The 14020-nt window shown below is 44.9% G+C and overlaps 1 protein-coding gene across 1 annotated transcript in view; it reads left to right on the top strand.

The window, feature by feature from the left end:
* The window catches only part of LOC131267652 (uncharacterized), a 98516-nt gene that overhangs the window by 26390 nt on the left and 58106 nt on the right, over positions 1 to 14020 (top strand). The window contains exon 3 of the mRNA XM_058270579.1: positions 11118 to 11615. Within this exon, the coding sequence (XP_058126562.1) occupies positions 11544 to 11615 (72 nt within the window). The 5' untranslated portion in view covers positions 11118 to 11543. The remainder of the gene's footprint in view (positions 1 to 11117; positions 11616 to 14020) is intronic.

Raw genomic sequence — 14020 nt, 5'->3', positions numbered from 1 at the left:
GCGGTCGGTATTGTCTTTGTACTACTTTCCGTCTAAGCTTTTGGACATTCAAGTAAACACTGGTATACGAAAAAAACTGTATATCATATAGAACTCCTTTGAAATTATCATCATTACATAACGATCATCATCCGGCTTAGTTGTGTTTTTTTTTCTCAAAAAGCGTGTGATTCCGTTTCCCATGAATCATTTATTAGATCGATTGCAAACCAACAAGATGCGCAGCTCGACTGTTTTTTTTTTTGTTTTGTACGCAGCCAACCCGCTCAGGTCCAATAAAGATTATGCGATTCTTGAACTGCCACTGAACTTCCATGAAATAAATCGGGCCCATGTTGTATAACTTAACATCATGCCAAGATAATCACCACGTCAAGCAAAACCAACAGAAATTAAATTAAAAAAAAAGTGCGAGTCAAAAGGTGAAAAAACTGGTTGGATTAGGAATGGATTTATACGGCAGGGATTTTGCCCACCGCCTCTCGGAAAGAACTCACGCATTTAGAGGGTAATGGAAAAATGAGCACCAATAAGCGAGTAATAGAAAGCCTTGCTCTTTGAGGGCAAACACTGGAAAAAAAAACTTACAAGTTTGGCTTATCGGTTTCTGGTGATAGAAGAAGGATAGTTTTCACAACTAATTGCTTGTTAATTGCAATAAAAACTGTCCACTGCGGTCGTATTTTGAAGACGATAAATCTTTTATTTTGCAGTCTCGACTAAAGGAGCAGAGGAAAGGTGTCCAGGGTGTAATTTATGATACTGCGAGCGCAGTCTTTCGGCATATCAAATCACATTTTGCGTGGATTCCAACTGCTACTTCGGCCTCCGGTCTGAGAGACAGCTGACCGTTAGCGGAGAGGCGAATAATTAATGCTGAAAGATATGGCAACGGAACGAAACCGCCACGCCATGGGGGATGCTCTATCGGGTTCGTTTTACCCTACCCGTCCGTAGTCCGTTCCCATAATCCTATTGGCAAACGGTCCAGAAACTATCGGTTGATAGCTGCCGATTTTGGATGTCGGTGAGACAATTTGAAATTTAGATTAGAAAAATGAGCACCTCTCGTTTCCTTTCTGCATTTCGGTGGATGTGCGTGGTTAACCCATAGACCATTCAACAGGTTCCGTTGTGGATAATAAATTCGCATATTTTAAGTAGACAACGTTCCGTTTGAATTTAATCCCAACGGCACAAAACAAACACTCGGTAGACGGTACAGAATGTGTGACCCTTGTGGTTCGACCTAGTAACGAACGGAGGAATACATTATTCGAATTGAACGGTTTACAACAATCTGCTGACCACTTGTCAGACGTGCCATTGCGTTCGGTAATCGGCATGATGATCGTGAGCATGAAATAGTAATGTTCTGCGGGTACGAAATTCCATCTCAACCACAATGTACAGGTCATATTTTATACCATCAATTATGGCGACTTTGACCACGTTGAGACTATGAGTTATCGTGCCTGCGAGAGATAGAGGAAGAGCGAGACAAGGAGGATGGTCGGGAAGAATGTCCTTGCATGGCTCTGACGTTCGTCGCTTGTTATCGACCGTTGATGTCTCTTGTTGTAAACGCTCGCCCGAGGCTGCTGCGTATGCTAACCTCCAGATCCATCGCCAAATATGGGCATGTGGCCGTGTTCCACAGAAAAAAAGAAATCCGCCGTACCCGAACCGTGATCCCTCTCCGCGTGGCGACCTTCTTCCGTGCCGTTTCTGGTCTGGCGGTTTGCATAATCGACATTAGTGCTAACCAGCGGAGTTCGTGTAAGTGTTGATTTAATAAACAAATACCTATGCTTGCGCTACACTCGGTGGCCTCGGCAGTCGGAAGCTTAAAGAGTAGTTCTTCGGGAAGACGTAGGAGGGCAGGAGCATATTTTTCTCGTTCCAATTTGCGAGACGCAACGGCTTGTTCAGACGAGGTTAATCTGTGGCGTCCGATTCGGTGGCATTAGACGCGTCACTGTAGGTCCTGTCCTTCGCATCGCGTTGTCATCTAATCGAGGTGGACAGATGCAAACAGAAGGAGGGAGATAGAAAATAAACATACACCAGGGGGTGAGCACAATAGAGCCATTAACATCCTCGCATATCTCGCAAACAGCGCGTTCCATACATGGGCACCTCGTCCAGCCTTTCGTTTTCATCGATTGTGCGCGGCACAATGTCACTTGGGCGCCGATTCGGTGCGTGTACTGTGGCGTATAATCGTGTCTCGTGACATACTTCGGCCATGCTAATGCTCGCTCATAAATACAGCACCGCACCAGACTATGTAGAGTCGTCGGGTCGGTAAAGAACGCCCATTCGCCAGCTGACAATCGTCATACTATGGCTTTGGATAATAAATCTAACCAACCGACCCCACCCGGCTATCGTTTCGCATAGATTTTCCTGTGGAAAAATCTCTGCCCCATTTCGATTTGCAACTTTATAAATGGTCGCGCAGCATCGCGCTTTGTTTGTGGATGGCTGTGCCTTTATTTATTTTTTTTTTGCTCGACCCCAAATACCCCCCGAGAACGAGCTGGAAGCTGGCGATCCAAAGACGATGTGACATATTTGCCGCTCCGTTGCACTTTGCCAAACCACACACAGCGGAATGGATGGCGAAAAAAGCAATGTGCAGATACATTGTATGTGGCAGATTTCTATGCCCTTTCATGCATGCATTGATCCGTTTAGGTTTTGCAGCTTGCAAGCCAGTGCATATATGGAGTCATAAATATTTATCTGAAATTCGTAGTCCGCCAAAGTCTAGCACAACATGAGTGGCGATGTGAAGTTTTTGTGCGCTTGGTGAGCAAATATTTTGGCGAAACACGCGGCAACAATATCGTTGTTTACTTTGCAGCTTTTAAAGTGACACCGCCAATGATATGTGCACAAAGCACCCGTAGTTTTTACCAATAATATTCGTTTTAAAACCGACATGAAAATTTAACAACAAAACTGAGTATTCGAGCAACACACTTTTTAACAAACATAACTCCAGCGCGGTTAGATTTCACAACTTTGCACGTCACACAGTCGCGGCTTGAATTGGTTTCGCTGAGAAACTGGGAAAAATCCCACTGCCCGAACCCGAGGGGCATCACGTTTCCGATTCGCGCTACTAGAAAACGGCTCATAATTTGCACGTCCGGCAACAGGAGCGGGCTTCCTAAATATTATATTAGACTGCTGACGATGGCGGCGTGCGCGGAGTGTTGTTGTTGGCACGTTATGTAAATTGCACGCCCGGCTTGGTGTTGAACGTGCGCGATGATAGCTACAGGAGGGTTTCAATTTCGTAGTAAGACGCGACAAAAAAAGCGAGAAACAAAAACCAGCGAAACTACGCCAAACTCAAGTAACAGAAAATGCTGCCGTGAGAATTAGCGATCCCTGTATTGCGTGGTGCAGGGTTTTATTGCTTGAGGGACTAGGTCGCGTTGGTGATTAATTGATCAAATTTAATATTTATTATCTTCGATATTTCACCACAATGTTGGGAATTGCTGTTTCAATAAAGAATTGAGGACAGTCCGAGTAAACGACGCCTTTCTCGACACGACTTGACATAATCCCATGCTGAAAGTAATGGCTGGAGTCGTTTTTTATTCACTTAGACCAGGGGTCGGCAATGTCCGGCCCGCCAACTGATTTTATTCGGCCCGTAATTAAATTTTAGTTCTCCATACAGCATATCCATCTCAATTCTTAACGGATTTGTTTACGATGTTAGGATTTTTCCCCAAAAAGAGGATTAAAATTGTTGAAAGAGTTGTTCAATACCAAGTTAGTGTCTCATGTACTTTTCGTTAGACTTTTTCTATCGTATTTGTATTATTGATCAAAATTCTAAATAGCTACATTCAAGGAATACTATTGTCTTATCCATCGCAAAATAAAATAAAAGACTCGCAATATTGAAAATTTACCTAAACTGAGTTATTTTAGTTACTCAGAGAGTACGCTAATTAAACTTCAATTTTTCTAAATAATTGCTGTACAGGATTAATTACAGTTTATAAAAATAAATGACAGTAAAATAAAACAACATTTATATGTTGATCAAAATTCAACGAAAACAAGTATGAAAATGTTTAAAAAGGTTAACGAAAAAAATTGAACATTTTAGCTTATACGTCTTTTAATGTAACTTTACTATTCATAAATTTGATACCCTATTTAAAAGGGTTTAGTATTATTTCGTAAATATTAGAGCATCGTTTAACATATCTGGCCGCACTTTCAGTTTCTCTTTAATCATCTGGCCCTTTTTTAAAACGTTTGCCGATCCCCGACTTAGACGTTTGATGGGTTACTATCTTTATCTTAAACGTTGACAAGTTGTAAACGCGAATGGCCATTCTGTCTCCTTGACTATATATATATATTTTTTTTACTTGTCTTATCCGATTTTGACATTTCGCGTCAACAAAGGCGTCGTTTACTCAATCTGACCTCAACTATTATTTAATCTCATTTTCAACATTGACTTCGAATGCAACGAAAAATGCTAAGCTATCTTAAGATCACACTTATACACTGTTTTTAGTCTTTCTTTACCTGAATATAGTCTCCTGGCTGAACCGGAAAAAAACATACCTCGATATCTATTACCTTGCTTAGATTTAACCCAACGGACCAGGTCGTGCAACGCGTGGTCATGGTGATCCTTCAATCGATCGGTTGGAGACGTTGAAAGAAGTGTGTTTTTCCCTGTTTGATCTTTCACTTTTCATTCAAGACTTCCCCAACAAAGCTTCCTTTCACCGTCACTGCGTGCGGTGTGCGTTAAATTGAAATGCATCTCTTCGTGTCGATGGCGTGACGTCGGTCGAACAAAACGAGATTTACTAAGTGCCACCGAGTGATGCAGCTTCCATTGCATTCATCGCTGCATGCGGGTTCGCCGGGATCAAACGCTTCGGATGGGGAACAGAAAAGGCATCAATTTCACGGTTTCTTACTTTCACTTTCCCACTTCCGGTGGGTTTGAAACCGAAACGGTTCGATTGCCGCCCAGTCTTATGCATCCGATAGCGACGTGCTCGTGTGGGATTCTGGTGGTTTTCTGGTCTGGACTCTCCTGGCCGGTAGGAAGCACTCTTTAATTACCGATATCGCCCGACCGTCTTCTGCCGAGGGATCGACTCTTACCTCCTCTTGCAAACGACCGTCGGTTGGTGTCCGGTTTGTCTGGTGTGGTCTAATTTTCTGCCCACCTTTGTATGCAAATAAAGCTACACCGTGGTGGCGCAAAATCAACTTTCTCAGACGTCAAACGGTACCAGGCAAAGGCAAAAATCTACCTTTTGTGAATGAAGATTGTTTTTTCTCCTTGTCCTCCTCTTACTTCTCCTGGTTCAATCACTTCCCTAAGCGACTTCGTTCATGGCGAGCGTACATTAGTGGGAATTGCTGTCGGGACGTCATAGTAGCGCCATACATTAGCACACAATCAACAGGTGGAGCTGGGGAGCTTTTGTGGAAGAGACACCCGAGAAAGTTGCGGAACGGGTAAAAGTGTTCAGCAGTGGAGTTTCCACCCGGTTTTTTTTCGGTGAAAAACAAATCCCCAAACAAGGAAAAATGGAACGTCTGCGTAAGCGTCCGATGCGTTGTCCACATACATTTATTTCGCAGAGTTATTATGTGACTATGGAGGGAAATTTCGGAGTGACCATTTTGCACCTCAATGGCGCGCTCCTCACCCCTGCCGTTCCCTTCCTTTCGGTGGTCATCTCCAGGCCCAGGTGTTACTTAATGAGTGTTGCACTTCCAAAAACGAACCTCGCCCGCCCCGGAGGATGGACCGCTGTCCATCGGATATACGTTTCCCGTGTGCGCTGTTTGATCGCGTTTTTTCTTCTTTTTTCCCCCGTTCGGTGGAAATGCTTTTGTTTTGGATCATCGATCCATGATGCAGCATTCCGGGCAAAGGGATAAGACGACAATGGATGGCCGCCGCGAACGGCTCGGCATCGGGAAGAGAAAGTTGCCAAAGTTCGCTGCTGTGATTTTTTACCTCCTCCCTTTCCCTCGTTTACGATTAAGTCAGTTTCCTCCCGAGCCGAGGCTGCTGCTTGCGGTGTTGGTGTTTGCCGATTAACTTTTTGGAAGGAAGCCACTTTAACTATTTCGGTTCTCCATTTTCGCAACGCCGAGCTAAAAGCACTCATCATCGGGATGAGATGAGCGAAAGAAAGAATAAAGTTATAAGCTCAGCTATAATCATACTCCGAAAATCGGTTGGAAGTGCATCGCCGGATGTTGTTCGGTGTGTAATAAGCCTCATTTTTGGCAGGCTTTAATCAACAAGGGTTGCAAAATGAAACGAGTTTCGTTCGTTTTCTTTTGAGACGCTAGTTTTGCGTAATCGGAGGCTGGATTCGGCAATGCCCGCTTTTGGCGGCGACCAAGCAAACAGATGAGGCGAACTGCGATGGAATGAATTTTTATTGTAGACCGACCCACTTGACCGGAACAGCTGAATTGAAATTTGCATCTGCAATGCGCCATTCTTGGGCTAATCTTTTTCGGTTGGCTGTAACCGCCCCGGGGGAATGCTTGCCTTCGATGAAGGAAAAGTTAGAATGTGAATTCGGGAGCAACTTTTCGCCATTTGTGGAGAATTCCGTTTTCGTTTCCCACTTGCTGCTTGCCTTGCAAGATTCTAACATCCAACTTTTTGCGGGTTCTCCGCGCCTTCACCCCTTTTATTGCCGCCGAGAACGGGGAGGAAATATGATAATTGCATTACGCCGTCCATTGCTCACCTCTCGGATTGAAGCGTAAGCGTTCAATCATTCGCCGGCGCGCCTGATCTTTTCCTCTTCGGCCAAGAAGACGTTTCTTGGATGTTCTTTACCGTGTAACACAGTGCCAGCATAGTGGAGCAATTTGTACTCACTCGCACATTCATAGGCGAAACGACCGCTTCGTTCCGATGATAGATGAGTCTAATGATGCTGGGGGCGATAACTTCTTTCGCGCTTCTCTACCGGGTTCTTTTGTCTCGAATGATAAATGAACAGACTTGCAGATGTTTTTAACACGAGATAAAAGAAGAGAGTAGCATTTCATTTTCGGATTATAATAAAGTGTATGTGTTCTGTAAGTTGGGTTATCGGTATGCGTAAAAAAGTTGTCACTTTATGGACAAATTGAATTCAAATGTTTGCAATATAAAACCAAGTTGTAGTTTATTTTACGAAGATTATATTAATTCTTTGACTCTGTTTCTGTTTTCTGTTTTGATCAATCGGTTCTATTTTAGTCAATTTTAATGTTTTGACTCAATGTTAATTGTTACTTGCAAAATAATGCAATAAAAGAAGTGTTTGTTGGAGAACAAAGACACATTAAAAATAGTTCGATAAGTTGTTAATTGCACTTTATATATGGACCGATCTAACTCGATTTATGCCTCAGGTTCGAGACAAAATCATTTGCCAACGATACGCGTCATTGTAAGTGCATCGCACCATATATGAAAAATTAATCCTACTTTATTCGTTGCTTCATCAAACGCCTTCGGCGGCATCCAGAGTGCACAAAGGACAATAAATATTGTTTCTCTTAATGCAATTATCTGTCCGCAGTTGATTGATTTGTTTGCTCGACAGTGGAAGCGGCTGGAAGATTCGCTCGAACGATTCCCATTGCTCGGTAGAACTTCGTTCCAGCTAAACGTTCGATAGTGCATCGGACAAACATCCAAGATGCATTAAGCGGGAGTCGGATCGAATTACACTGCACCATAGAGTAGTACAAACCGAGTCATCCAACGAGTTTCAACGATCGACAACGGACAACGGGTTCGTGATGCCTTCAAGTTGTTGACGTTATTCCAAACAGATCCCTTTTTTTCTCAAATCCGATTGAAGCTGGCAAAGTGAACCTCCCTTTCGACCAACGATTAATTATGCCCGGATTCGTGTGTGTTGACTCTTGGCCACATGTGGGACCCACAGGGGAAATATTTCTGATACAGACTTGCAAATGCACATAACGATTGAACATTTTATGCATGTTTCTTTATGGATCCACAGGGCAATAAATAACGATGACAACTTATTTACAATGTGATCGCCCCGAGACAGGTTTTTATTCCACCCATCAAACCAATATGGTAAACGGTTCAACGATTTAAATGTCCACTTAAGGAGAAGGATAATCGACAGGACATACATATAGCATGGAAACGATTTGTGATGTTTTTTCTTCTTATTCTGTGCTTCATTCTCCATACACAAGAAGCAACATTGTATTTGACAGGCGGATGAAAAAATGCTCCACTGCCAATTCATTAGCCTGCGTCCGGTTTTACATCAGCTGAATCGATTCTCGAAGGGGTTTGTTTTTCCTCTTCCCTCACGCTTCCATGAGATGCAACTTCCTTATACGAGCTGGGCACATCTTAACGCACCACTACACTTGTCCAAATTGGCGTGCAAACAGAGAACGGTCACGAGTGAGGCTTATCGGGGAGAATGGCGCAAACAGAGCGGCGTTGAGTAGCAGAAAAAGAAAAATAACACACGGAAGGGATCGTACGTTAAAGAACTGGTCTTTCGAGCAACGCCTTCCCGAGTGACCTTGGGGTATCTTAACGGAATCGGCTACAGCCATCATCATCAGCGACAGCTGGTTTGCCCGCTTGCGTGTACCGCCAGTTCTTTACGCGCAAGGTGGCTCGTCGATGATAAAAATAATGACGCACCGGTTTTCACGTTGCTCCTTTCCGCCTTACCTAGAGCCCGCCTTCGTTCGCTGGAACCACGGGAAACGGACGGCGTCGGTCTTGATAAGATGTTGTCTTCGGCGCAAGGTGTACTGATATAAATTGCATCCCTCCCTCTCTAACTACCGTTTTGTTTTTCTCCTTGCAAGTCAGTAACCTTTACCCGGCGCAGAAAAACTGTAGACTTTTTCGGGTCCGACATGAATATGTGAATATCAAGACGTCGACATTTCGGTGCTTTTGATGATTAATCCCTCGGACGATGAATCGGTAGACGCCCGTACTCAGTTACGTCTCAGTAGATCGAATTATGAGGGCCATATACTATAATACTTTAATTTGTTTATCGCGCTTGGCATATCTTCTTTCAAAGCATTCAAGTAGCTTCAACATAGCTTAACATTCCCAACAACATACTTCCTTATATAGTAAGCTTCATCTAATGGTAAACAGAAAGGATTTTTTATGGTTGTTCCATGAGTATGTTGTGTCATATGCGTATCAGATAACCTTGCCTTAAACCGCTAGACGATTGGTAATAAACGGTAAACCTAATTCATCCATAACTTCGGGTGAATTTTCTTCGTCTCTCCACTTCAGTTATGCTTCCAGTTATTTCCACGTCAAACGCAGATTCTTATAGAGTCTATCCAAAACATGTTGATGCTGGCAGAAATTTCCCGCGCTGCTGTCAGCAACGACAACGGGGATAGTTTATCACCTCGCAGTAACTCCTCGCTGTACGAACGAAATCTGTGTCCCAAACTAAAAGCAAAAAAAAAAATGGCGATGAAAATACAGCCCTTCAGACGATTATTATTCCCCTTCTTTCGAGGGCGTCTTCGACTTTCTTCGCCCAATATCCTCCTTCTTAACCTTTTTCGCCTCCAGCCACGAGAAGGCATGTACATAGTACACCAAATTTTCTCAAGGGCCTGTGATAAGTGTGCTCAACCACGGAAAAGGAAAAGCCCTCCCGAAGTGCGCCGGTCGCAGTCGTAAAATCCCGTCGTTGATCGAAAGTCATGGCAAGGTCACGATGATGATGGAATCGCCCGGAATCGAAGAAGATGATTTGGTTTTCTTATTTGTCGTAGGTCAGTGCTGTTGGGCGGAATAATTTTCCGGCATCTTGGGCGGCTCTGCAATGTGATTTCATTCCATACCACTGCAGCATCTTCTCTTGGGATTGGAAATTTGGATCAATTTTCTCTGATTGGTTTGACGTTTTTCATTTATTTTTCGTCTTCCTCATGTTCTCAATCTTCTTGAAATTAAGGGCAAATTTTCTGGATTTTCAATCACGGTTCAATTTAGTAAGAATCCCCATTTAGGAAAATTCTTTTCAACAACACTTTCTATGGTTATTTCATTCGATGGTAAATTAGAATGTAAAAATGTTTAACACTCGCCTTTACAAGGCGAGTAAAGTTTGGAACTCATTTTCGAATGATAAGCAAATATACCTCTTCAAAGATATGTACGACCTCGTAACGTCTTCTTGAAGAAAACGTTTCTCGCCAAATATATTTGGTTTCCTTTCCATGAACCGTTGACGCTGTTTTTATGATGATTTATCTTGCAATGTTTGTTATCAAATTTATGGACGGTTCATAATACGCGATTGACCTTTCTTCCCTTTCACAGCCACCAAAAATTGTAAGCGATTGCGAAATCTCATGTGGCTCCTTGAATGGAATTCCCTACTCAGTTCGGCTGTATCTCTTCCTCTCCACTTTCGTTGGGCCCAACAGCACAGTCCATAAAAGTGTCACGCAAGCAAACCGCAAGCACTATGGGCGTCAGATGCCAACACATGGCCCGCGACGAATCTTGGGAGCTCTTTTTAACGGTTTGGTCGCTGTTTGCCTTTGTTTACCATCCTCAGAGCAACCGTGTTTATTTAGGGCCAAGCTACAGGAGGATTAAGAACCTGTTCTGCTTCCCGGAAACCAAACGAGGTCTTTGAAAACCATCCAATGTTGCATGACTCTAGCAAAAGAAGTTTTAAAAACCGTTTACACATCGTGCATCGAGCCGGTTGAAACCGTGGTTGTGCAAGTATTTCCCAAGAAGGCAGCGTTCGTGCCATAAAAAAAGGATAATCGATCTTTTATTGTCGTCTATTCGTCTTTATTTCCGTTCCGTATATCGACGAGCAATCGCCGTTCGACTTTTCCGTGCCAGTTCTCGATCGATGGGAAACAGATTGTAAAATCAAGCATCCGTCTGTTTGTTTTCACTTTAGCTTCCACACACTCGATTCCTGTTTAATTCTTTCCTAACCTGAAATTCGATCTAATTAAGACGTATCACTTCCGCCCAAGATCGTTGAGTAATGTTTCGAACCTTTTCGCTTTCGTTTCAGGCGCCAACATTCGTTGTCACCACCCCGAGCGCCCAAAGCAGGAAAGAAATGGAATGTTAGTGTGGCACGTCGAGCTGCCTGGTCGAGATGCGATCTTCGGTTGGAGATAGTTTGAAAGTTAAAGTTCCGGTAGGCAGCAGCAACACGGCAACCGGCACGTGACCATGGAACCTGCTCTCTGTGGTGTTCTGTACAATAGAAGGATTTCCGAATAGAGCACCTCAACAGGTGATCGCGAGAGATCGAGCCAACGCAGTGTATAGATTCGTTCGCGCATCTTGTGGAATGGGATTCTGCGCAGCGCCGTTTTGCAACTGAAACGTCAAAGTAAGCACAGCGCAACCTGGCATTTATGTACCTTGAACCGGGTAGTTGTCAGTTCGTCAAAGACCAGACCGGCACGTACGAGTGACAGAGAAAGCAACCATGAACGCGATGAACGTGATCCGAGCGCCCTCTTTGAAGCGCGGCAAGAACGACGAAGGCTTGAACAACAGGGTAAGTGTCTCGGCTAAGTTGGATCGACGACTGGTCTAACTGGCATAATAGAGGAAAAATTAACTTTAATCTAATTAAATTATAAAACTAAGCTGTTGAAATTGAATGAAACTGTTTATAAGATGTTTATCATTGGAGGTAGCCTTTTTACAACTACATTCCCGGAAGATGCATTTTCAATTTTCATATTTATGCCAAAGTTATCACCGCTAAAAATGCTCCGTAAGGCTAAAAACATTTTTATGTACATAAGAAATTGACTTGTACAATTTTATCTCGTTCCATATTCTCGTCACGGGCCTCATACTTAACATAAATCGATGTGCCTTGTACCATGTGCCATGTTCCAATAAAACAAGCACACATTTTCCAACGACCTTGACGAGCAAAGGTCCCCAGCAACCACCACTTTCTTCCTCTAATGGTATGCAACTGGGTGGCGATAAAACTAAAGGAGAGGAGAAGAAAAATAAAACCTGTTTTCAGAACGATGTTTCATCTGAATATGCCGGGTAGGGCAGGGCCCAAATGGTTCGAACTCCCCGCGGACGCCCACTTTTTTCCCGGGGAACATTTCTGTTCCATTCCCGGTGGGCGTCAGTTTCTTTTGTTCCGGTACAGCACATACTTCTGGTGCTGGTGGTATGTTGACCGTTCGTGTCCTTGTCTGCTTCAGTTTTGCTATTTGACTACTCGTAGTCGTAGGAAAGGAGTATGTAAATCAGAAAAGTGGTGAAATTGTCATATGAATTTTTGTTATATACAGATTGGAATTGTTTCTGCAGCGTCTCTGACTGAACGGTTTTGAAAATTGGTTTTAGCTCACTGATGTGGAAAAATGAGAAGTTTTGGAGTGAATAGGAACAGTTTCAACATGTTTCAAATTTAGTTCCACTTATTGTTTCATGTTTCAATATGAGTTGTTGCCGAACCACCGGACCTCAGGTCTACGCAGACTGCTCGAATATTTTGCGATCCCTCCCGAAAAGGGAAAGTATTCATCATCCCGCTGCGACCGTTATTACGTTCGTTTCGGATTCCCCTAATTGCAAGGTTTCCCCCGTGCAACCCCCGGAGCCGCGCTCCAACGGACATGACCGCGCAGGTCGACCGGAGGAGGGACCCGGTCCCCTCGGCTTCCAAATCTTTCCCCCGTACCATATGGTTGCCTCCAGCGCGCACTCTCACACGCCCTTACCGTGGAATGTCTCGTTCTCTCTTTTCCGTTCTCTCACTCGGGCCTCTCGATCGTTGATCTGCGCACCCCCTAGCGCCCCTTCCGGCCCTACCCGGCATCATCGGCATGCACGATAATGACAGCTGATCATGGGGAGATGATAGTAACGCCGTCAAGCGGAGCGCACAAGGGGGGGAACCACGGCACGGCGTGAGCGTGATCGCCCAGTCAGTGTTCGGTGCTCGCGATCCCAAACCGCGAATTTTCACCATCGAAGGGTTCGTTCCGTTCTGCGGCAGAAGGCGATCGGCACACGGGTTTCGTTTGGCGCAGTGTGGGTCGGTCGGTTTTGGCAGACACGCAAACCTGTGGGGTGTGCACCCCCCGTTGCAGCCGAAGGTGGGGGTGAACTTTTTTCGAAAGGGAAAACCAAAAGCAGTTCGACGCTGTAGGAGTTGCGCCGCGCGAGTGAACCTACTGTGAGCGATGGTCTGTGAGGGGTGGATGGAAAGTTTTGTGGCGGCACAGATGAACTTAGGCATAAATAACCCTCGCAGGACGGAGAGCTAAAAGAGAGTGTCTTTTACCGCCTCAAACCTCAAAGAGACGAAAGAGACAATTTGCGACGCAAAAAACGAACCGCTCGGTCCGCCTTTCGTACTTTGCGCTCGCTCGCTGGGTTGAAGCTGGGTCAGTTTTTCGTCGGCGAACGGGGCGAAATAACGCCACTACTTTTCCCAACCACGCCGCGGGGTGAGACTGCACCCTCCCTGGTGGCGGAACGCGGGCTTCGGCGTCAATGCACATTGCGCTGCGGGCGCCACGGCAAAGAAGCCGCAGAGGAAGAAGAAGAAGTGACTGTGGAACGGAAAAACAAAAAACCCTCACCGTCCCCGGCGCAACAACAACGGAGCGGGCCGTCCCTGTGCACCAGTACCGTATCGTCACTGCGCCGGTAACGTCGGTGATAGTGCGTCGTGTCGAGAGCGCGTTCCGATTCGGGCCGAACTTCCCGCTCCTCCCCGCCCCCCGAGGGTGGCCCTTTTTGCGGGTGGCTAGTTTTTTTCTCCCCCAATCGTCGCCACGTGGAAGAACCTGCGAGTACACGTACGCCGTTACCAATCGATAAAGCAAACCGACCCCCGGAATGTGTGATGGTGTCAACCGTATTTACCGGACGGCGACAACACAAACGTCTCGTCGTTACGAGCGATAGGTGGGCGTTTGA

This window comes from Anopheles coustani, chromosome 2 (genome assembly GCF_943734705.1).
Source record: "Anopheles coustani chromosome 2, idAnoCousDA_361_x.2, whole genome shotgun sequence".
Lineage (NCBI taxonomy): Eukaryota > Metazoa > Arthropoda > Insecta > Diptera > Culicidae > Anopheles > Anopheles coustani.
The sequence above is the reverse complement of the archived record's forward strand: the minus strand, read 5'-3'. Positions and strand labels throughout refer to the sequence as shown.